This window comes from Rhinopithecus bieti, unplaced genomic scaffold (genome assembly GCF_001698545.2).
Source record: "Rhinopithecus bieti isolate Rb0 unplaced genomic scaffold, ASM169854v2 scaffold_11273, whole genome shotgun sequence".
NCBI classification, from domain to species: domain Eukaryota; kingdom Metazoa; phylum Chordata; class Mammalia; order Primates; family Cercopithecidae; genus Rhinopithecus; species Rhinopithecus bieti.
The window spans coordinates 834,370-856,775 of record NW_016806694.1 but is presented as its reverse complement, the minus strand read 5'-3'; the positions used below and the strand labels follow the sequence as shown (position 1 = coordinate 856,775).

The following is a 22,406-nucleotide window of genomic DNA, read 5'->3' as shown; positions in this document are numbered from 1 at the left end:
GATTGAGGAGGATTTATTATTTAGGTGCACCAGACCAGTCAGATTAACATCCAAAAAGTCTGAGCCCTGGACAAGTCTGAGCCCTTCAAAGAGTTAAGCTACCTTTTAAGCATTTTGTGGGGCGGCCGGGGGGCGGGGGTGTCTGTACGGGGAATAGCGTATTACAGAAGCAAGAAACAAGAACAGTTATTCAATTAATTGAGACATGCGTTACATCATTTCTTACTTTCCAAGGAAAAACATGTTTTCCGGCTTGAGTTTATCTGTCTAGTGACCTTGCAGCTGCACAGCCAGAGAAACAGGGTCTTCACAATGCCTTGGAAAGGAGGAGAGATAAGGCTCACTAGCCACAGAAAACAGGCAGATAATTTTGAAGGGCTCCAGCTCTTTCTCTTTCTCAGGGGGAATTGGGTTTTCTTACATAGAACTGAGTTTCTGCTTACACATTCTTTAATTTGTTTTAATTCCTATTCCAAAACAAGTAAGTTCTTCTTATTTTTGGTGGGGGATAGAGTCTCGCTCCGTCGCCCAGGCTGGAGTGCGGGGCCGCAATCTCGGCTCATTACAACCTCCGCCTTGCAGATTCAGGTGATTCTCCTGCCTTAGTCTCCCAAGTAGCTGGGGTAACGGGTGCCCGCCATGACGCCCGGCTAGTTTTTGTATTTTTAGTAGAGACGACGTTTCACCTCGTCTTTGGCCAGGCTGGTCTTGAACTCCTGACCTCAAGTGATTCGCCTGCCTCAGTCTCCCAAAATGCCGGGATTACAGACATGAGCCATCGCACCTGCCTCATACTGTCTTTAGTGGTCGTGAAACTTTTCTTTTCTTTTATATTTTGTAGAGTAATTAGTCCATACTGTCTACAATCTGTGCTTTAATCCAGTTTGTCATTCATCCTAGCACACTCCTGTATTACTGAAGCAGCTCTTTGACTAATCTTCCGGGTTTTTCAGTCCTCTCCCTTCCCATCTTATAGGTTGATTGTGCCAGTCCTTCATTGGTTGCAGAATACAGTTCAAACTTTCCAATACACCATTTCAGACTTTTAGAATCTGGCTCCATTCTGGCATTCTAGCTTCGTTTACTGTGTTATTTTGTTCACCTGCTGCCAAAATACATTGGAGTATTTGCTACTGCCAGCATAGACATAGCACTTAGAGTGGGTTTTCGAGTCAGACCTGGGTTTGAATCTTACTAATTACAACCCTGGGAAAATTGAGCTAATTTAGTATCTCAGTTTGTTTCTTCATCTGTAAAATGGGGTAACACGTATATTGTAAGATTTCCTGTGGATTCAGTGAGTTAAGTTGGTAGATATGCAATAAAATTTAATTCTTTTCCTTCTTGGCTCATGTTTGTCATCCTAAATAAACTCTCTTATCCCATACTCTGCCTTTTAAAAGTTCTTCTCAGTCTTCAAGGCACATTGCCAATATCTTCTCTTTTTTTTAGCTTTTCCTGATTATTTATCTTTTTGTCCTCCTGTCATTATTTCCTTTACTGATTTCCATCCAGTGTATATATGATACGTACTCTGAAAAATTGTTGAGACTGGCTAACATCTTCAGAGTACCGTGGTCAAGTTCTCTAGTAATAGCATAGGTTTTGTGCTGGTGTTTTCCAGATTTACTCATTTGTGTACCCCTTTTACCCCTTTTACCTTGTCCATGTGCCAACTATATTTTAACTGAAAATTTTTCTTTGAATGTGTTCACTTTTTAATTTGCTCTTAACGGCACTCTGAGATCCAGGCTAGATTTTGCTAGTTGTACTTTTCTGTTCTGTATTAGATTGAGTATGTAACTACCAAACTTTTAAATATGCCCTAAAATCATTTCTTTTTTTTTTTTTTTTTTTTTTTTTTGAGACGGAGTCTTGCTCTGCCGCCCAGGCTGGAGTGCAGTGGCCGGCTCTCAGCTCACTGCAAGCTCCGCCTCCCGGGTTCACGCCATTCTCCTGTCTCAGCCTCCCGAGTAGCTGGGACTACAGGCGCCCGCCTCATCGCCCGGCTAGTTTTTTGTATTTTTTAGTAGAGACGGGGTTTCACCGTATTAGCCAGGATGGTCTCGATCTCCTGACCTCATGATCCACCCGTCTCGGCCTCCCAAAGTGCTGGGATTACAGGCTTGAGCCACCGCGCCCGGCCAAATCATTTCTATATACCATCAGTGTTCTGCCATCTTTGCTTTCTTTACTAGATAAGTTTGTAGTAATTCATTTTCCTTGCTACATCAAGCAAACAGCAAATTAAAATGTGTTGTATTGCGTTATTATGTTAATTATAAGAAGATAAGTTTAATGTTTAAAGTTTCTATTCTCATCTATAAAGTAGCAAAGTATTCTGAGATTTATTTTACCTCAGACTGTTTGGCTATTTCCCCTTACTGATGCTACAAAAGGATTTTTTTCCTAAGATTTATTAATTTTCTAAGATGATGCTTTTAATCATTTAAAAACATTTTATAGTAATATGTGACCTATTGAAATACTTTTGTTATTGCAGTGAGATGGAAGATTTTCGAGGTATAGCAGAAGAATCATTTCCAAGCTTTCTCACCAATTCATTATTTGGTAACAGTGGGATTTTGGAAAATGTCACTCTTTCTTCAAATCTTGGCTTGCCGGTTGCTGTTTCCACACTTGCTAGGAATAGATCCAGCACTGATAACAGGTAAGATTTGTTTGAGCAGATTTTTTCCAGGTCCATAAAGCCGACAGCATGCTGATACTTATGTTATGTTTCTCAGTCAAGCTTGAGCTTTTTGTTTTGTCTCTGAGGGAGATGGCCAAATATGTGAAATGAATACGAAAAAGGCAGAATTTACTGTCTCTTTCCCCATTGCATTGCCTTTTCAGTGGGTAGGTTTGGGATTTGAGCAGCAGTTACCTATTTTGGTCTATTGTTTTTTTTTTGTCTATAGTGTTTTGGATTTGTATTAGTTCAGTCAGACTAATGGCTAGTAATGTAAAACAAGTTGTGTTAGCGAAGTTCAAAGGAAAATTAATCATAAGGTTATAGGAGTACCTCTTGTCATCACGGAGAGGAGTGCAGAGCTTTGCTGCAAGAAGGGACAGGGATTGAGATTTAGGAAGCCATCAGGACTTGGGTTTTTGTCATCCCACTCCGTGTCTCTCTGTATAACTCATTCTCTTCTCTCTCTTTTTTTTATTGCTAATTAAAAAAATTTTTTTGTAGAGATAGGGTCTTGCTGTGTTAGCTAGGCTGTTCTTGAACTCTTGGGCTCAAGTGGTCCTCCTGCCTCAGCTTCCCAAAGCGTTGGGATTACAGGTGTGAGCTACCATACCTGGCCTCTTCTCTTTTTCAATACATTGGTTTTATTTGCTTTTCTGTTTATGTTACAGAATATGGCAACACAAATTCTCAAAAGACATCTATAAATTACATTTTTAACTACACTGAACTGTCTCCTCATGTCTCATGAGTTTCTGGTCCATCTTAGGTTAGATGTCTGTTCCAAATCCAGTCACCTGTGACTAGAGTTTTGGGTCATTGGATCTATTTAGACGTCTGACAGAGTCTCACTTTTTAATTCATTTCAGCCAGGTTTACTCTTTACTGGTCTTGTATGGCTGTCTTTCTCTTTCTCTTCAAGCTTTCAGTCTGTCCTAGGTTTATGAAGTAACTCTTCAAGTAACTCTTGTTGTTCTAGTAACTTTCATCTCCTGAAGTCAAGTTTCTCTTCCTTAGAAACTCAACCAGGCTGGGCGTCATGGCTCATGTCTGTAGTCCCAGCACTTTGGGAGGCCAAGGCGGGCAGATCACTTGAGTTCAGGAGTTTGAGACCAGCCAGCGAAACCCTGTTTACTAAAAATACAAACATTAGCCAGGTGTGATGGCTCATGCCTTTAATCCCAGCTACTCGGGAGGCTGAGACAGGAGAATCGCTTGAACCCGGAAGGCGGAGGTTGCAATGAGCTGAGATTGGGCCAGTGTACTCCAGCCTGGACGACAGAGGGAGACTATCTCAAAAAAAAAACCCCAAAACTCAACCAGCTTTTATTTTCTTTACTTTTAAAATTTCTGTTTTATTACCAGATTGATGTTTGGTTAAATACACCTTGTTTTGTATCTTCAACTGTACTGTGTATAGTTTATACTTCCATTACATGTAGGATCTTGTGTAACGTATGAAGTTTGCCTATGCTTAAACTTTCCTGTCTTCTCTCAACGTAAACATTTAGTGAGGAGCATCATCTTGACCTTTGGGACGAAGGGGTTGTATTAACGCTGTCAGCTCTTATGGCTTTAAGATTTTTGTGACTGTATTGTTGAATACAGATAAACTCCCCATTGCTGAGCCACAGGTTTCCGTGCTTTGCACAGAGGATGATGGTTTGAAGTATAGGGGCGGTATTTGTTTTTGTTCCTGGTGGTTGGTTTTACTGTCATGCAGCTGTATGTCATGATGACATTTAAATATGTGTAATTTTATTCTTAACAATTAAAACAAAATTTTTTCTTGTGTAGGTATCCTGATGTCCAGTCATCTTACTTAGTAGAAGGGAGATTTTCAGTTCCATCCGGGTCATCTTCTGGAAGCCAGAGTGATGCTGAACCAAGAGAGAGGTTACAGCTTAGCTTCCAGGATGATGAGTAAGTTCATGCCTTCATTTGCTTGTACTATGTCAAAAGTAGGTCTTACGCAGTCTTGCGGAAAGTGACAATGTGATTGTGTCTGTAAGTAATTCTGATTAATTCTAAGAATCTTTAAGAGTTTTCTTTTCTTTTTATTTTTGAGGCGGAGTTTCACTCACTCCGTTGCCCAGGCTGTAGTGCAATGGTATGATCTTGGCTCACTGTAGCCTCTGCCTCACTGGTTCAAGCAATTCTCCTGCCTCAGCCTCCTGAGCAGCTGGGATTACAGGCATGTGCCACCACACCCAGCTAATTGTTTTTGTATTTTTAGTAGAGATGGGGTTTCACCATGTTGGCCAGGCTAGTCTCAAACTCCTGACCTTGAGTGAACAGCCCACCTTGGCCACCCAAAGTGCCGGGATTAGAATTACAGGTGTGAGCCACCGCACCCGGCCAAGAGTTTTCTTTATGGTTTTAATCACATTTTAGTCTTTCAAAACATTTTTTTATTCTAAAATTAACGTGTGCTATTGAAAAAAACAGAGAATATAGAAAATTATTTGAAGACGGTAAAGGCCTATAATCCCACTAACTAGAGAACAGCCATTTAGTACATTTTATTTGTAGTCTCTCCATACTACAAACTTTTGTATGTGCATTTATGCCGTTTAAATATTCTTTTTACTTCTGAATATGAAAGCTATAGAAAAAAAATGAAAATTTTATTTATTTATTATTTTTACAAAATAAGTTAAACTCTTATTCTGTTTATTACACAAAAAATTAAGATGCAGTATTATGTTCAGCTTTCAAATTACTATTAATATGAATCTTGTGTCATGATGTTAATGGACTGTATACTCAGGTCTGTGCTGGTCATTTAGATTTTTCCAGTTTTGCTATTATAAATGAGTGAATTCCCTGTATGTACATTATATATACATTTTCACACCTAGGATGTTATAAGATTTCTAGGGTTAAATTGCTGAGGTAAAACAGTGTATTTTAAAGGTCCGTGACAGATTAACACCCGTTTTTTTTGCTCTTGAGAAAACTTGTGGCCAGTTTCTTATCCTAGTAGACGTGTGATGAAAATGCCAGCTTCTCCCACCCTGCCCAGCATTTGATGGTGCTATTTTGTAATGCTTTGATTTTGGAGGGAAAAATAATGTATAATACACACGTGTATATGCATAGAAGAAAGTCTGGAAGATCTAAAAAACAAAATGGGAATGGTGTATGACAGACAATCTCGTTTTCTGTGTTTAAATGTGTATTTGAGTGTTTATGGAATTGAACTTACTTTAATGTCTGTTCATTACTTACATTTATGTTGTGAGTGTGCTGTCTGACAGTCTTTATATGTAAGTGCTTTCTTTGTTATTAAGATGTTAACCGTTGTGTGTTTCATTGCTCGGCTGTGCAGTTTTGGACTGAGTGCCTGCTGTGTGCGCCACACACTTCTCAGGTGGTTGGAGATCCAGTGTGAAACAGTATGTTACACAAGACACTAAAAATGCTAATTTTATAGATATTAGAAGGGAAAAGTGCTAGAAAAAAGTAGAGAATATGATAAAGGAGGTTATTAGGAAGCTGAAGGTAGTGTTTCAGTATGGGTCTCATTGTGGACATAAGATAGGATGCCAAGGGCACAATGGCTCACCCCTGTAATCCCAGCAACTTTGGAAGGCTAAGGCAGGTAGATCACCGAGGTCAGGAGTTTGAGACCAGCCTGGCAACATGGGTGAAATCCTACTCTCTAACGAAAAACACAAAATTAGCGCCAGTGTATGGCCATGTGGCCTGTATCCTAAGCTACTTGGGGCCGAGGCAGCAAATTGCTTGAACATGGGAGGTAAGGTTGCAGTGAGTGAGCTGAGACACGCCACTGCACTCCAGCCTGGGCAAACAGAGTGAGACTGCTGTCTCACAAAAAAGAGAAAAAAGATTTGAGCCAAGACTGAGGGGGAGTTAACTTATGTGGACACCGGGGGAGGCAGGATTCAGCCCAAGGTGCGCCAGCCTGAAGAACTAAGGCAGGCATGTAGCCCGTGATGGTTCACAGAGCCTCAGGGGGCTGGGAGGTGGTGAGCAGGACCTTGAACTCGTAGCCTGTGTGGTTCACAGAGCAGCAGGGAGACTGGCGAGGTGCGGTGAGCAGGGACCTTGACTCAGAGATAACGGGAAGCCACTAAAGGGCTACATCTGAGGATGTAAAAGCCCACTCTGAGGATCACTTGAGCCCACGAGATCCAGGCTGCAGTGAGCCGTAATTGCACCACTGCACTCTAGCCTGGATGACAGAGTGAGACCCTGTCTCAAAAAAAGGCCCCCTCTGGCTGTTATGTGGAAGAGACTGTAGGAGGCGAGAGTGGGAGCAGCATGGCACTGAGTCTTGATTGTCTGGAAGTGAGGCAGATGGAAGAGAGCAACCAGGCCTGGTCCTGAGGGGCGTCACGGTGAGAAGCTGGGGACAGGAGGCATCAACAGCGAGATGAAGAGTTAGTGATCAGCGGCAGGAGGAAAACAGAGCATCCTGGAAGCCATGTCAAGAGCATGTGTAAAAGAAGAGTTACCCAACTATGTCAAATAAAATGAGGGCAAAGAACTGACCCTTGGAGTTAGCATAGATTAGGTCATTCGGAACCCCAGTAAGTAGTTTGGTGGAAGTAGGGACAGGCACCGTGATGGCCTACTCAGAGTGAGTTTCAGAGAGAACGGGAGTTACTATTAGAGGCAGTAGACAGCGAGTGGAGTTTTGCTGTGAAAGGGAGTAGAGAAGCGAGGTTGTGATAGCTGGATGGTTGTCGTGGGTGAAGAGAAGTTTCACTTTTTTTTGTTTTTTGTGGTGGGAGAGGTTGCTGCATGTTTACGTGATAACAGGAATAATCTCCTGGAAAGGGTAAAGCTTGGCGATGTAGAAAGGGAAGAGAATTGCTGCAGTAATGTCTGTGTCAGTAAGAGAGCGTAGGCCACAATGTGCAGTGCGGGGAGTGGCTTTAGCTGGGTAGGACTGCGGACAGTTCCTCTGCGGGAACAGATGGGAGGATGGCCTGGGTGGGTGCATGTAGTGGTAAGAATCTGTGGAAGTTACCTTTTCAGTGCTTCAGGCTGAAAGTAGGGTTAGTGAAGTAGGAAGTATAATCATCAAGTCAGAGTGAGGGTGGAGGAGGAGGAGTTTGGTGGCTTAAAAAAAGATGTAAAATTATCACATGGGAGCACAGGCAAATGAATGGACAGGGTTGAAATGGTAGGGTTCGTAGACCACATCAAGGGCCCAACTTGAGGGCCATGCGCATGACTGTTCAGGGTGATTGTGATGTTTCTCCAGCCACATTGAACTTAGGAGTGCCGGTGAAGAGGAGGCAGAGAATTGGATTTAACCAGGGTTGTAGTTTATAAAGAGAGTGAGGGACAAGGTTGCTGAGGATGTCAGATTGGCCATGGGCTTTAGGTTAAGGAGGAGGAGAGGGTATGGACAGTGGGAGGGAGAGTGATGTGGTGGTACAGATGGGTTGGAGGTGCAGGTGGGGTCAGCATCATACAGTTGTGGTACTAGAGGCAAGAGGGGTAGGGTAGTAGGTGATTCAAAGCTGTGAGGCTCTAGGGAGAGTAACCTGGAAGTGGCACTGAGGGCAAGAAGGGCGTATATATTCCATCTCCACGCCAGGTGATGATGTCACGGCTGTGGGAGAGATGAGGGTCCCCCCTTGTCAGAGCTTGGGGTTAGTAATGTCCTCACAGGATATTCAGGCTTTCATTAAAGCAGTAAGGTGAAAGGAATGTTCAGAGAAGGGATTCGGGAATGGCAGATCTTGTCAACCCAGCTCTGTAAATTACAGAAGGCACAGTAGAAGGGTTTTGTTTGTTGGGGAGTAGAAGGGCTGGGCAGTCTTAAGGGGCTTGGAGTGCCAGCAGTGAGGCATCCTGGGCTGGTTTTAGGAACTGAGAATCGGGGGTGAAAGGGCATTGTGAAGGTGGGCCCACTCACCTGTTGCTGTCAGGGATGGGAGGACACCTTGGGGGTATCCTCTTGACTCTTGTTGGAGTCCAGGAGCTCTGGAAACTGGTCTTGTTGGTCCTTGTTGATGGAAGACAGGCCTGGCGAGATGGAGTCTTAGACTCAGTGCCTGGGGAGAGGTAAATGCTTGGAGCTAGCTCTTGACTTTTGAACAGTCTGAAGCGCTGAGTTGTTGGTCTGAGTATAAGCTTCCTTGGACACTGTACTGGAGGGGCCAGCAGCCTGGAGAGGCTTAGCCCCAGTCTCCTGGTGAGGGGTGACTTCTTTGACTCTTTCTTGGGGAGGAGGGAATTTGTGTTTCAAAATGTCTTTATTCTAATCTTGGAATAAATTAATACTTTAGCTGAGTACAGACTTTTAGGATGAAAATAAATTTTCACACAATTTTGAAGATATTGCTACATTGTACGTGAAGTCTGGTGTAATCTCGATACTTGGTTTTTTATCTGAACTGTGTTTTCTCTGGAAATTTTAGAAATCCCGTCCGAGTCCCTTGTGGGTGGGGCTCTTTTCCCCATTCACTGAATTCTAATTGGCATTGATTTGGAGATCAGTTCTAGATAATTACGGTTTTTCTTCTAGTTTTTCCTTTTCTTTTTCCAGAACTACTGTTTTGGATTGCCTGGGTTGTTCTACTTCTATTTTTTTCCCTTTTTTTCTGTTTTAGTGCAAAAAGACGTTGTTCTAGATAAGTTTCTTTTTTTTCCTGCTCATTAAATCATTTGGCAATCATAATTTTAATCATGAGAGCTCTTTTTTTGACCTTTTTTTTTTTTTGAGACGGAGTCTCGCTCTGTCGCCCGGGCTGGAGTGCAGTGGCCGGATCTCAGCTCACTGCAAGCTCCGCCTCCCGGGTTCCCGCCATTCTCCTGCCTCAGCCTCCCGAGTAGCTGGGACTACAGGCGCCCGCCTTGTCGCCCGGCTAGTTTTTTGTATTTTAAGTAGAGACGGGGTTTCACCGTGTTAGCCAGGATGGTCTCGATCTCCTGACCTCGTGATCCGCCCGTCTCGGCCTCCCAAGGTGCTGGGATTCCAGGCTTGAGCCACCGCGCCCGGCCTTTTTGACCTTTTTTAAAAATGGGCCCTTTTTGTGGATGTACACTTGACCCTTCAACAACCCGAGTTTGAACTGTGTGGCTCCACTTATAAGCAGATTTCTTTCAACCAAACGTGGATGGAAAATACAGTATTTGTGGATGTGAAGCCTGAATGTAGTCAATGCTAACTGTGGAACTTGAATATTGCATATTTTGGTAGACGCGGGGGTCCTGGAACCAGTCCCCCACGTATAGTGAGGGTTGACTGTAACAGCTACATGGATACTTCTGAAGATTCTAATTAGAAATTTTGAAAGTTCTGTAAACTGTTCCTTTTCTCCAGGGCTGCTTGTATAGTTTGTTCATTTTTATTTTTGTCTCTTGAACTGCTCCTTTTTTTCTTGTCTGATTTGTGGCTGTCTTCTAGGCTGCCTAGTGTGGGCATCCTTACTGTTGTGTATGTAACTCTCGTTTCTCATTGACTTCCACGCAAGAGGGACGTTGTTCCTGGCCATTTACTGTAGAGTGCGCAGGTTGAGTCTTAAATTTTATGCCAGATGTTTAGTGCTTTCTTCTGGGTCATTGTTACTGCCGTCACTTCGTCCTCCACAGGCATTTTCTGTACTTGGATTGCAGGCAAGCCCTTCCCTCCCCCTTCCCAGGTGTTCACTGTCCTGTGTGCATGGCTGTTGTCTGTGGGGTGGGGCAGAAGGGTGGGTGCTCCTGCCACACTTCATGCCGGGCTTTCAGTCCCCCCTCTCCTGCCCTTCCCGACTCCCTCCTGCCCTCCTTCTGACTGTAGTCACGGAACATTTTTGTGGTTCTTCCTGGCAGATTTGTTTCCTTTTCTGCTTCTGGGCCCTTCTGTTCTTGGATTGTGGCTTTCTTTCCCCCTGCACACCCCATCTGCTTTTCGGATTCCAGAATCTGGGGTAAGCATGGGTTAGGACTGGTAGTTCTTACCCAGATTGCCTCACTTTTATAGCTTTCCTTGCTGTCATTTTATTGGACACTTGGAAGTTGCTCTTTCCTCTTTATCTTGAAACTTGTGACTTAGTTTGAAAAGTTGTTTTGAGCTAATAAAAATATAGGACATCTGTAGTTTTGACGAAGTAGCTTTTTTCGAGGGATGGTGGTGAATGTAGGGTGCCCTGCTCTCAACTGTCCCTGTCATTCTAAAGTTCTGGTGGTCATACTACATGCTTTTCTCAGTGTGGGGCTTTAACATATGGAGTGGACCTAAACGTCCTAACTTGTTGTTTATTTATTTCCTGTCACCATCTTGCGCCCCCACCTCTTTTCCTTTCTGTCCTTGCTACCCCTTGACTTTGTAACTGTGTATAGTCTTTCCACCGATGCCTTTCCTTTCCTGTACTCAATGAAATTTTCCTGTACCTACCCACCAGTGCACCTTTGGCTTAAGCTAGTGACTTTGTGTGTACTACAGCTCCAGCAAAGAGATGGAGAAACTGGAAAGTAAATTGTAGTTAGGGTTGGAGTGTTGCCTCAGGCATGAAAGGTTGGGATTTGAGAAATATGGAAGGGCTTTTAAAAAAAAAATTCATTCTGGCCAAATTTGAGTCCGGCTCTTGGTATCAGTATGTCATGTAATGAATTTGTTGCATTTAGAGGCTTTTTCCTGAAGTTCCATTCCCACTCCTCCTCTTTCTGTGGTGAGCTGCTCTAGACCCAAGAGCTTTTGGAGTAGGGTGGGAGGAAAATTGCCTGTAAGAAAAATACTTTCATCCACACAGAAAACAGCAGAGGCAGAAAGAAAGATAAGGATAAGAACCAGGACTAGGGATAAAAGTAAAAACAATTGAAACCTTTATTAATTCAGAGATTTGGCTATTTTGGCAAATATGCCAATATCCTTTAAGTCTACAGATTTTAGAAAGCTGTATTATGTAGCCTGGTTTCAAGGATACTTATTCTGGAAATAAAAAAACCACTTTTTGCTGCTTGAGAGAAAGAGCAGCTGTATGACGTTCTCTTTGATTTTGGTAGACTGTATATCCCTGGACCCAAAAGGTTGATTCAGTCCCCAGAATACCATGCAGTGTTAGCAGTTGTAGTTTTCTGGCTAGACTCAAATGTTTCTTTTATTGCTTCCATTTTTTCTTTTAAGAGGTGGAACACATAACTGATTAATAGATGTTTTATAGATTTACCCAAGGTAATTAACATTTTATCATTCTTCTATTTCCTAATAAAAAAGTTCTATCTCTAGGAAAAAGAGCTGTGTGGAAAGTCAGCGTTTGTCAAATGCTCTCAGCAAACAGTCAGCTTTCCAAATGGAGACAGCAGGACCAGAAGAGGAGCCAGCCGGAGCTACAGAATCCTTGCAGAACCAAGATCTCTTCAACGGGGCTTCACCACTGGAACAAGCACAAGGTACTGAACTATTGGAAATTATTGCTTAATGCATATGTTTTTATTTCCTTTTTCATTTCCCCAGCTTTGGAATTTTTTTTTTTTTTTTTTTTGAGGAAGAGTCTCACTCCTGTGGCCCAGGCTGGAGTGCAGCGGCGTGATCACAACTCACTGCAACCTCAACTTCCTGGGCTGCTCAACCTATCTTCCCACCTCAGCCTCCTTAGTAGCTGGGTCTGCAGGCACACACCACCATGCTGGGCTAACTTTTTGTGTTTTTAGTAGAGACAGGGTTTCGTCATGTTGCCCAGGCTGGGCTTGAACTCCTGGGCTCAAGCGATCTGCTGTGCCTTGGCCTGCCAAAATGCTGGGATTATGGGCATGAGCCACTGTGCCTGACCTTTTTTTTTTTTTTTCCTTTTCTTAATTTTGAGATGGATTCTAGCTGTGTTGCCCAGGCTGGTCATGAACTCCTGGGCTCAAGCAATTCTCTCATCTCAGCCTCTCGAGTAGCTGGAACTGGATGCATGCATCGTCACTCCTGGCTTGGATGTATTCATTTTGTACTATCACACCGTAAACTGAAAATGCTTTGGTTTGCATTGTACCTATTAATATCATGTTTACAGTACTTTTATAGGAAAAGGTCTCCTCTTAACCTTGTTGACTGATTTATGCTGAAATTCCCTTTGCTTTGGAAACCGTGCTGTCGGATGGCCACAGCATACTTTATATTCAAGACGAGCCTACTTTTAGTGCATCTTCCACTTTTCTCCCACTATTTAATTTATATTCTTATTGAGAGTCAATTTTGTTTCTAAGCTTATTTTTTTTAAATAAAACTGGTGAAGTATAAGTTCTAAAAGAAATTATTGTTTCTAGGAAAACTAGGTTAAATGTATTGGAAATACTCAAGGGTAAGACATTTGAAAAATTGCCCTTGGGTCAGGCATGGTGGCTTACGCCTGTAACCTCAGCACTTTGAGAGGCTGAGGTGGGCAGATCACTTGAGGTCAGAAGTTCAAGACTAGCCTGGCCAACATGGTGAAACCCTGTCTCTCCTAAAAATACAAAAATTAGCCAGGCATGGTGGTGGCTATCTGTAATCCCAGCCACTTGGGAGGCTGAGGCAGGAGAGTTGCGTGAACCCGGGAGACAGAGGTTGCAGTGAGCCGAGGTTATGCCACTGCACTCCAGCCTGGGTGACAGTGTGAGACTCCGTCTCAAAAAGAAAAATTGCTCTCAAATTAGATGTGGAGAAGAAACTACAAAAATATGGGGGTTCAGGCACAGTGGCTCACGCCTGTAATTCCAGCATTTTGGGAGATCGAGGTGGGTGAATGGCTTGAGCCCAGGAGTTCAAGATCAGCCTGGGCAACAAGGTGAAACTCTGTCTCTACAAAAAATACAAAAATTAGCAGGGCATAGTGCTGTGCGCCTTAAGTCCCAGCTGCTTGGGAGGCTGAGCTGGGATTGCTTAAGCCCAGGCGGTCAAGGTGATCATGCCATTGCACTGTAGCCTGGGAGACAGACCCAGACCCTGTCTCAAAAATAAATAAATAAATAAAAATATAGGGAAAGTTGTTTAAAAAAATTATAGGTTTCTGCTGTCTGATTGCTCTTAAGTACTCTGCATTCACTTTCTTTCGTCAAAGAAATCAAAACTGAAAATTGAAAAGTACATTTTATGTACTTACATAGCAGTGGTATTCTGTAACTCCGAACGAGTTCAGTACTCAAAAGGACTTGCCTGATTGTATGTTGTAAGATTGATGAATGAGTACACATTATATGTTAGAAAAATTTTAAGGGAGGTTTGTGTTTCTCTTGATGAAAAATGTTACATATGTGAAAGAAAAGAGGGGTATTATAACTCAAATAAGCAATAAAAGAAAAAAATAGATGAATTGGACTTCAGAATTGAAAACTTTTGTGCTTCAAAAGACACTATTAAGAAGGGAAAAGACCGGGCCAAGCGCAGTGGCTCACATCTGGAATACCAGCACTTTGGGAGGCCGAGGCGGGTAGATCACCTGAGGTCAGGAGTTTGAGACCAGCCTGACCAATGTGGAGAGACCCCGTCTCTACTAAAAATACAAAATTAGCTGGGCGTGGTGGCTCATGCCTGTAATCCCAGCTACTTGGGAGGCTGAGGCAGGAGAACTGCTTGGACCTGGTAGGCGGAGGTTGCTGTGAGCTGAGATCGTGCCATTGCACTCCAGCCTGGGCAACAAGAGCGAAACTCCGTCTCAAAAAAAAAGAAGTTGTACAAATGGCCAGTAAACACATGAAAATATATGCAGTATCGTTAGACATCCAGGAAATGCAATTCAGAACCACAATGAGGCTGGGCTCAATGGCTCATGCCTGTAATCCCAGCACTTTGGGAGGCTGAGGCGGGTGGATCACAAGGTCAGGAGATTGAGACCATCCTGGCTAACACGGTGAAACCCCGTCTCTACTAAAAATACAAAAAAAAGCCGGGCACCGTGGCGGGCGCCTGTAGTCCCAGCTACTCGGGAGGCTGAGGCAGGAGAATGGCGGGAACCCGGGAGGCAGAGCTTGCAGTGAGCCGAGATAGCGCCACTGCACTCCAGCCTGGTGGACAGAGCGAGCCTCCGTCTCAAAAAAAAGAATGAATTAATGATATGTGAATTGTATGTATCAATTAAAAAAACCTCCCCTGTACTTATCCATTGGTATAGGATTTTGTCATACTTGCATCATCTCTCCTTTTTACTACTTTTTTCTGATATTTTATTTTTTTATTTTTTATTTTTTATTTTTTGAGACAGAGTCTTGCTCTGTCGCCCAGGCTGGAGTGCAGTGGCCGGATCTCAGCTCACTGCAAGCTCTGCCTCCTGGGTTTACGCCATTCTCCTGCCTCAGCCTCCCGGGTAGCTGGGACTACAGGCGCCCGCCACCTCGCCCGGCTAGTTTGTTTTTTTTGTATTTTTTAGTAGGGACGGGTTTTACCATGTTAGCCAGGATGGTCTAGATCTCCTGAACTTGTGATCCGCGCGTCTCGGCCTCCCAAAGTGCTGGGATTACAGGCTTGAGCCACCATGCCCGGCCTTTTTCTGATATTTTAAAATTTCTGTTGCCATTTGTGCATATTTCAGTATGCATCTCCAAAAGTGTGGACATTTTCTTATATAACCACAGTGCTATTAACACAGCTAACGAACTTAGTGATTCTTTTTTATCATCTGATAGAGTTGCTCATATTGATTTGTGTGAACGGGGATCTGAGAGAGGTTTTGTTATGCTGCGCACCTTTGTTGCGTCTCGTGTGTCAGTGCCTTGTTGAAATACTCTAGGTCAGTCACAGTGCAGTTTGTCCCGCTGTTTGGGTTTGTCCCTTTGCTTAGTCATAAGGTGCCGTTTCTCTTACTTCTCTCTCCACATCTCCTTCAAAGCAAACGTTAGCTGTAAAGTCTTGATTAGATACATACTCAAATTCTTTGGTACAGTTTTTTTTAATGAATCCCCACCCTAACATTTAAAAACATTCAACTGACCTATGATGGACTCGTATACATCATTTAAAAGTGCTTCTATTCTACTTCAAGAGAAAATATTTCTTGTTATTTTAGGTATCGTTGGGTATTTAGTTGATAAAATAACCTGGTCTCTCAGTTTGTTTTTGTTTTCTTATACAGACTCACCTATTGATTTTCATTTACAGTCGTGGATGAATGATAAGGAACCCAAGGTAACCTTTTATATATTTGTTACCATTTTCTGGAGTATTATAGGGGAGTGAAAGTTCATATTTCACATATGTAAGTGTTAATATGAGTTAGACGTCATCTACTTTTTTCTAGTAGAACTCCAACTTACCCAGTTTCAGTAAAAATGGGAGTTTCTCTCAAGTAATGAGAAGGTTCACGGGGAGTGCTGGTGCCTGGGACTGTATTCTTGGGCTTGGTGATGTCGGAGCTGAGTCCATCTGTTTGCTCCGCTTCACTCTGTACTGGCTTCATCTAGAATGTTAGCTCCATGAGGGCAAGCATTTCTTTGTGTGTGTGTGTGTGTGCGCGCACGTGTGTGTGTGTTTCATTGTATCCTGAGTGCCTGAGTGTCTCATGGCTCTTGGCCCTTAGTTGTCACTTAATAATTTGTTAAATGATAGGCAATCTGTCTCATTTGTTGGCAACACAAGCCTATACTCTTAACACTTGTGATCAGAAAAGAGGAAAAAGACAGATCTAACGAGCTCACTTGGCTCACATGTCCTCCCCTCTGCATATCACTGTGCCAAGGGGTGGGTTGGGATGAGCCTGGTCTAATGTCCAATTCTGTGTGTGTGCTTGTGCATGAGTGTGTATACATGCACAGGTAGAGGAATGCAAGTGACAGCCCCACTGGACCACGTGAAGTATAAAGGATGGTCTCTTCAAAGGAGAGATGCTGAGAAGATAAACAGTTTATGCCCAACATTACCACCAAACCTGAATTTCAGGCATGCAGTCATGAATTTATGAGAGTTGCTTACAAAATATAAACTAAACACTGTTAAAACTGATAAAAAAAGAGGTACGCTTTTTGTTTTACTTTTGTAAGAGTTGTAAAGTTTATAGAATGATTGCAAAAGGGTCTAAAGTAAAAGTTACTTCCCTGTACCAGTGATTGGCAAACCATAGTTTATGACTTGCATCCAGTCTGCTGGCTGTTTTTGTGAAGTTTTATTGGAATACGGTAGTGCCCATTTGTGTATGTTTTGTTTATGGCTGTTATTTGTGCTACAATAGCAGAGTTGAGAAGTTGTGACAGAGATTGTACAGCTCATAAAGCCTGAAGTATTTATTATCTGGCCCTTACACAAAATGTTTGTTGACCCTGCCCTATGTGCTCACCCTGTATGTGACCCCTAGTAAGTTTCAAGTGTGAGAGATGCTTTTTGGAGGAAGTGCAGGTGTAGTGAAGTTGAAATTAATTTTTGGAATTACTAATATAAGGGACAGTAAAACTGGAAAGCAACAGAAGTATAGAAACATGAGATGCTTGATTAAAATGAGGAAGAAATGAGAATAGGGGAAAATAAATGTGTTAGAAAGCAGACTGAAGGGAGCTGCTACCACATGTAGGTCTCGTCTCACCTGTGGCGCTGTGCCACTTTATCAGAATGCAGATGTTTTCCAGGGACCAAGCCTGGCAGAGTACACGGTATTCTCAGTAGCCAACGTGACCAAAAAGACAGGTACAGTTTACATATTGTTCTTTCCCATATAGGTTTTTTCCCAATTTTTATATTATAAAAACTTTCAAAGCACAGAGCTTACATTGCACAGCTGTTAACATTTGCCATATTCTAAGTGATCATCTGTTTTAAATAACAGTTGATTATAGTAGTCTTTGATGCCCCTGGTGCTTAAATATTTGTGAGAATAGCTCAGTACTGTCCTGTCTAAATGTAAAATTGGATTAAGATTCCATGTTTCTGTCTTAAAAATTGGTGTGCATTTTACAATATAATTCCTATGCTGGTGTTATTTACATATATATTTATGTAATATATATGACATGTAATCATGTTATATTACACATAATTACATTTTCATTCTGGGCCTTGGGTATGCTTATTAAATGGCTGTGTGCCCTTTAGGGTTACATGTTGCCTGGTTGTGGAGCAGAGAAGTTGATGATTCCAGTGTAATGGTGCAGAGAGTTCCTTAGATACAGGCTGCCAGGTCTAGCTTTGTTGTTATGAGCCTTGTGTTGCTGAAGTTCAGTTCTGTATTTGTGTACTTACTATATTACGAGCCTCTCCGAGCATGTGCACAGTTTCAGAGAAGCCTTCAGTTTTAGGGATGCTCTATTGGGTAGGTCAGGTGAGGGAGGTGGCATGGCAGAAAGGAAAGTTATTAATACATGTACAGTTGCTAGCCCTTTATTGCCTAAGCTGCGATTTACAGACACTGGACACATTGGAAGTGGAGAGCGTCCTTGGTCCTTTTTGTGGGCTTGTGCTGTGCTCTTCAGAGCCCGGAATGTGCTTCTCTTACTTGCCATTTTGTGTCTTACAGATTGCTGTGCTCGATGCTGGAAAACGTTGTGAAGACAAGACTCAAAACAGTGACCTAAGCCATACTAGCTTATTAGAAAATGAGAGACTTATGTTACCGACAAGCTTGGAAGATTCTTCTGGTACTGCAAGTAACCCGTGTTTCCCTGCTCTTCACCTTGCCACTCCACTTTATTCTTCTTTGTTGCAGTAGTTATGATGCCAACTTGTTGGGTTTTTTGTCCTTACCTTTTCTTCCTACCTGCCGGCACTCAAATGGCCACTTCTATTAAGTGATGCAATTCAAGAATTTATTTCTGTGTATCTATCCTGATATGATTATACTCATCCTCAGTTTAACATTGTTATGGTATAAAGTAGTCACCTGGAGGTGCCATTTGGTATATAGCACTGTGTTTAGAAATTGGGGAAACCATGAATTTTTTTTTTTTTTTTTTTTTTTTTTTTTGAGATGGGGTCTCGCTCTGTCACCTGGGCTGGAGTACAGTGGTGTGATCTTGGCTCACCACAACCTCCGCCTCCCGGGTTCAAGTGATTCTCCTGCCTCAACCTCCTGAGTAGCTGGGATTACAGGTGCCCACCACCATGTCTGGCTAATTTTTGTATTTTTAGTAGAGACAGGATTTCACCATGTTGGCCAGGCTGGTCTGGAACTCCTGACTTAAAGTGATCTGCCTGCGTTGGCCTCCCAAACTGCTGGAATTATAGGTGTGAGCCACTGCGCCCGGTCAGAACCATGAAATATTTGGCCTCTGCTCTCAGACACCTTAGGTGCAGAGAAGAGATGCAGAGCCAATTGTCAGACTGGGTTGCATAAACCCAACAGGCCCCAAATGTGCCTGGGAATTATAGGGGGTGAGAAATTAACTCTGATTGAGGCAGGTACTGAAGCCTTCTAGAAAAAGGATGGAGCTTTTGCCAGGCCTTAGATATGAGAGGAGGAGGACATGTCAGGAAGCAGGAACAGCATCAGCAAAGGCCCTGCTGTAAGCACGTGGGTTGTGTTTTGGGGAACAGCCAGGGGTTTTGTGTGGCAAGTTTACAGCACCTATAGGAGGCCACGTTGGTAAATAAGCCCAGAAAAGTGTGAAATGGGGCCACATTATGCATGGCTTTGAAAGCCAGGCTGATGAGCTGAGTGACCATCACATCCATGGAGAGAGCAGGTTTTGCTACCAAAGGAGTTTTCAGACTTTTTTGGATTTTGGAATAGTGGATAAATAATTACTGACCTGAATGTATCTACTCTTTGAGTGCTTTAGTATGCTAGATTCTTGTAGACAGAATTGCTAAGACATAGGTGATGAGTGTTGTTGAGACTCTTAATAATTGCAAAATTGACCTCTAAAATGACACTGCCAACTTAGAAGACCAGCACTGATTGAGAGTCCATGTTTTATTTTGTGCTTGCTGAGCTGGGTGTTACAGCGTTGAAAACCCCTGCAGTGGCCCTTCTCCTCCCCTCCCTCCTCCCTGTTTCCTCCCTTTTTTCCTTTTACTTCTCGTGTGATAGGCTCATCTATTCTTTTTTGATAGAGGTAACCATTTGCCACACCATTTTCTGAAAAGTCTGCTCTCTTCTCATTGATTTGTGATGCCACATTTATTGTATCCTAACTTTTGATAACATGCCAGGGTCTGTTTCTGTCCTGTCTTCTCGAAGAGGTTAAATATTTATTTTGTATTAAAATGTTCTTAATGATTTATAATTGACTAAAGTTACAATAGTTTTCTCATGTCAAAAAAACCCACCAAAATCTTAGTCCATTGACTCATTTATGTCTTATCAGCCTTTTTAATTACAAATTATTGCTTAGTCACCACTTTAAAGCATATTCTATTTTTTCTCGATTTTATCAATAGATGATGATATTGATGATGAAATGTTTTATGATGATCATTTGGAGGCTTATTTTGAACAACTGGCAATTCCAGGAATGATATATGAAGACCTAGAAGGACCAGAACCTGCAGAAAAAGGTTTTAAGTTACCCACAAATGATCTTAGTCAGGTGTGTTCCAGTCTTTTTGTTTTTTCAGAAATTTGACATTAGAAAATTAGTATCAGTCTCCCTGGATGTTCCCATGAAATGTGAGCCTTTGGTTTTCTCTGGACTCTGTGTTTCCCAGGTGTGAATTGATGAGATGTGTCTGCCCGCTCTTCCTTCTTGGTACCTTTCCCTCACTTACAGAAAATTGCGGAAGTAACACAGTGGACAGCTACACCATCTTCCTCCAGTTAACCAGTTGCTACAGTTTGCCACTTTTGCGTTTTCTTTCTCTCTCCATAAATACTTTCTTTTCTGAATCATTTGAAAGTAAGTCGCAGAGAGTATGACATTTCACCGGAATACTTCAGCATTTATCTTTTGTAGATAAGGACATTTTCCTGCATAACCACAATTCTGTTACCTAACTTTGATATAATAATTTAAATTACTGTACAGTCCATATTCACATTTACCCAATTGTTCCCAGAATGTCCTTTATTCTTACAATTTTTTGTCTACAATTTAATCAAAGATTAACCTTGGCTTTGGTTGTCCTGTCTCTTTATTCTCTTTTAATTTGGAGTAGTTCTTTCATGACATGATCTATTTTGTAAAATCTAGGCCCTTTGTTTTGTAGAGTGAACCATAATCTAGTCAGGAGGGAAAAATAACCATAATCTGTTTTCCCTCCTGACTAGATTAGATTAAACATTTTGGCAAGAATACAGATTAAACAGTTTCTCATGAGTGGATTCATAGTAAACCAGGCAGTGTTGTGTACTTCTCATTGCCCTACACCAGGAGACGTTTGTCTCTCCCACAATTGGTGATAACTGTTTTTGATAATTTTGGCTAAGGTGATGTCAGCTGTATGTCTCCTTGTGAAGGTAGCTTTTCCCGTTTGTTATTAATAAGTCATCTGTGGGATGAGGTATCAGCCCTTTGATCATCTCATTCCCCGACAACCCTTCACTAGCTGGCTTCAGTGTCCTTGCCGACTCTTAGAAATACTGATTACTCTTGTGGTGACAATGGCGATTTTTCTGATTCCTTCTACATTTATTTTCTGGCATCCTTCAGTAAAGCCACATTTTCTCTCTCAAAATATTTCATTTTAATTTAAAAGATTAATACAGCTAAGATATTTTTTCAACAGGCAAATGAAAACGGTAGCTTAAACTGCAAGTTTCAATCAGAAAATAACAGCTCTCTGATTTCCCTTGATTCACACTCTTCTGAAACAACTCACAAAGAGTCTGAGGAAAGCCAAGTTTTTTGTCTACCTGGGACTAGTAAGTATAGAAATATGATTCTTTTGTTCTTAAGTTCTAGTTTTGAATTTACCTTTTTTTTAACTTTTTTTTTTTAAATTATACTTTAAGTCAAAGGGTACATGTGTATAACATGCAGGTTTGTTACATATGTATACATGTGCCATGTTGGTGTGCTGCACCCATTAACTCGTCATTTACATTAGGTATATTTCCTAATGCTATCCCCCACCTGGGACAGGCCCTGGTGTTTGATGTTCCCCTTCCTGTGTTCAAGTGTTCTCATTGTTCAGTTCCCATCTATGAGTGAGAACGTGCAGTGTTTGATTTTTTGTACCTGCGATAGTTTGCTGAGAATGATGGTTTCCAGCTTCATCCATGTTCCTACAAAGTACATGAACTCATCCTTTTTTATGGCTGCATAGCTTTGCATGGTGTATCTGTGCCACATTTTCTTAATCCAGTCTATCATTGATGGACATTTGGGTTGGTTCCAAGTCTTTGCTATTGTGCATAGTGCCACAGTAAACATATGTGTGCATGTGTCTTTATAGCAGTATGATTTATAATCCTTTGGGTATATACCCAGTAATGGGATCACTGGGTCAAATGGTATTTCTAGTTCTCGATCCTTGAGGAGTCGCCACACTGTCTTTCACAATGGTTGAACCAGTTTACAGTCCCACCAACAGTGTAAAAGTGTTCCTATTTCTCCACATCCTCTCCAGCACCTGTTGTTTCCTGACTTTGTAATGATCGCCATTCTAATTGGTGTGAGTTGGTATCTCATTGTGGTTTTGATTTGCATTTCTCTGATGGCCCACGATGATGAGCATTTTTTCATGTGTCTGTTGGCTGCATAAATGTCTTCTTTTGAGAAGTGTCTGTTCATATCTTTTGCACACTTTTTGATGGGGTTGTTTTTTTCTTGTGTATTTGTTTGAGTTCTTTGTAGAGTCTGGATATTAGTCATTTGTCAGATGAGTAGATTGCAAAAATTTTTTCCCGTTCTGTAGGTTGCCTGTTCACTCTGATGGTAGTTTCTTTTGCTGTGCAGAAGCTCTTTAGTTTAATTAGATCCCATTTGT

The 22,406-nt window shown here is 42.0% G+C and overlaps 1 protein-coding gene across 1 annotated transcript in view; it reads left to right on the top strand.

Moving 5' to 3' along the window:
- The window catches only part of CEP192 (centrosomal protein 192), a 140,514-nt gene that overhangs the window by 3,185 nt on the left and 114,923 nt on the right, over window positions 1-22,406 (top strand). The window contains 7 exon segments of the mRNA XM_017877480.1: window positions 2,504-2,671; window positions 4,490-4,615; window positions 11,874-12,049; window positions 15,691-15,743; window positions 18,058-18,178; window positions 19,920-20,068; window positions 21,204-21,339. Of these exon segments, the coding sequence (XP_017732969.1) occupies window positions 2,508-2,671; window positions 4,490-4,615; window positions 11,874-12,049; window positions 15,691-15,743; window positions 18,058-18,178; window positions 19,920-20,068; window positions 21,204-21,339 (925 nt within the window). The 5' untranslated portion in view covers window positions 2,504-2,507.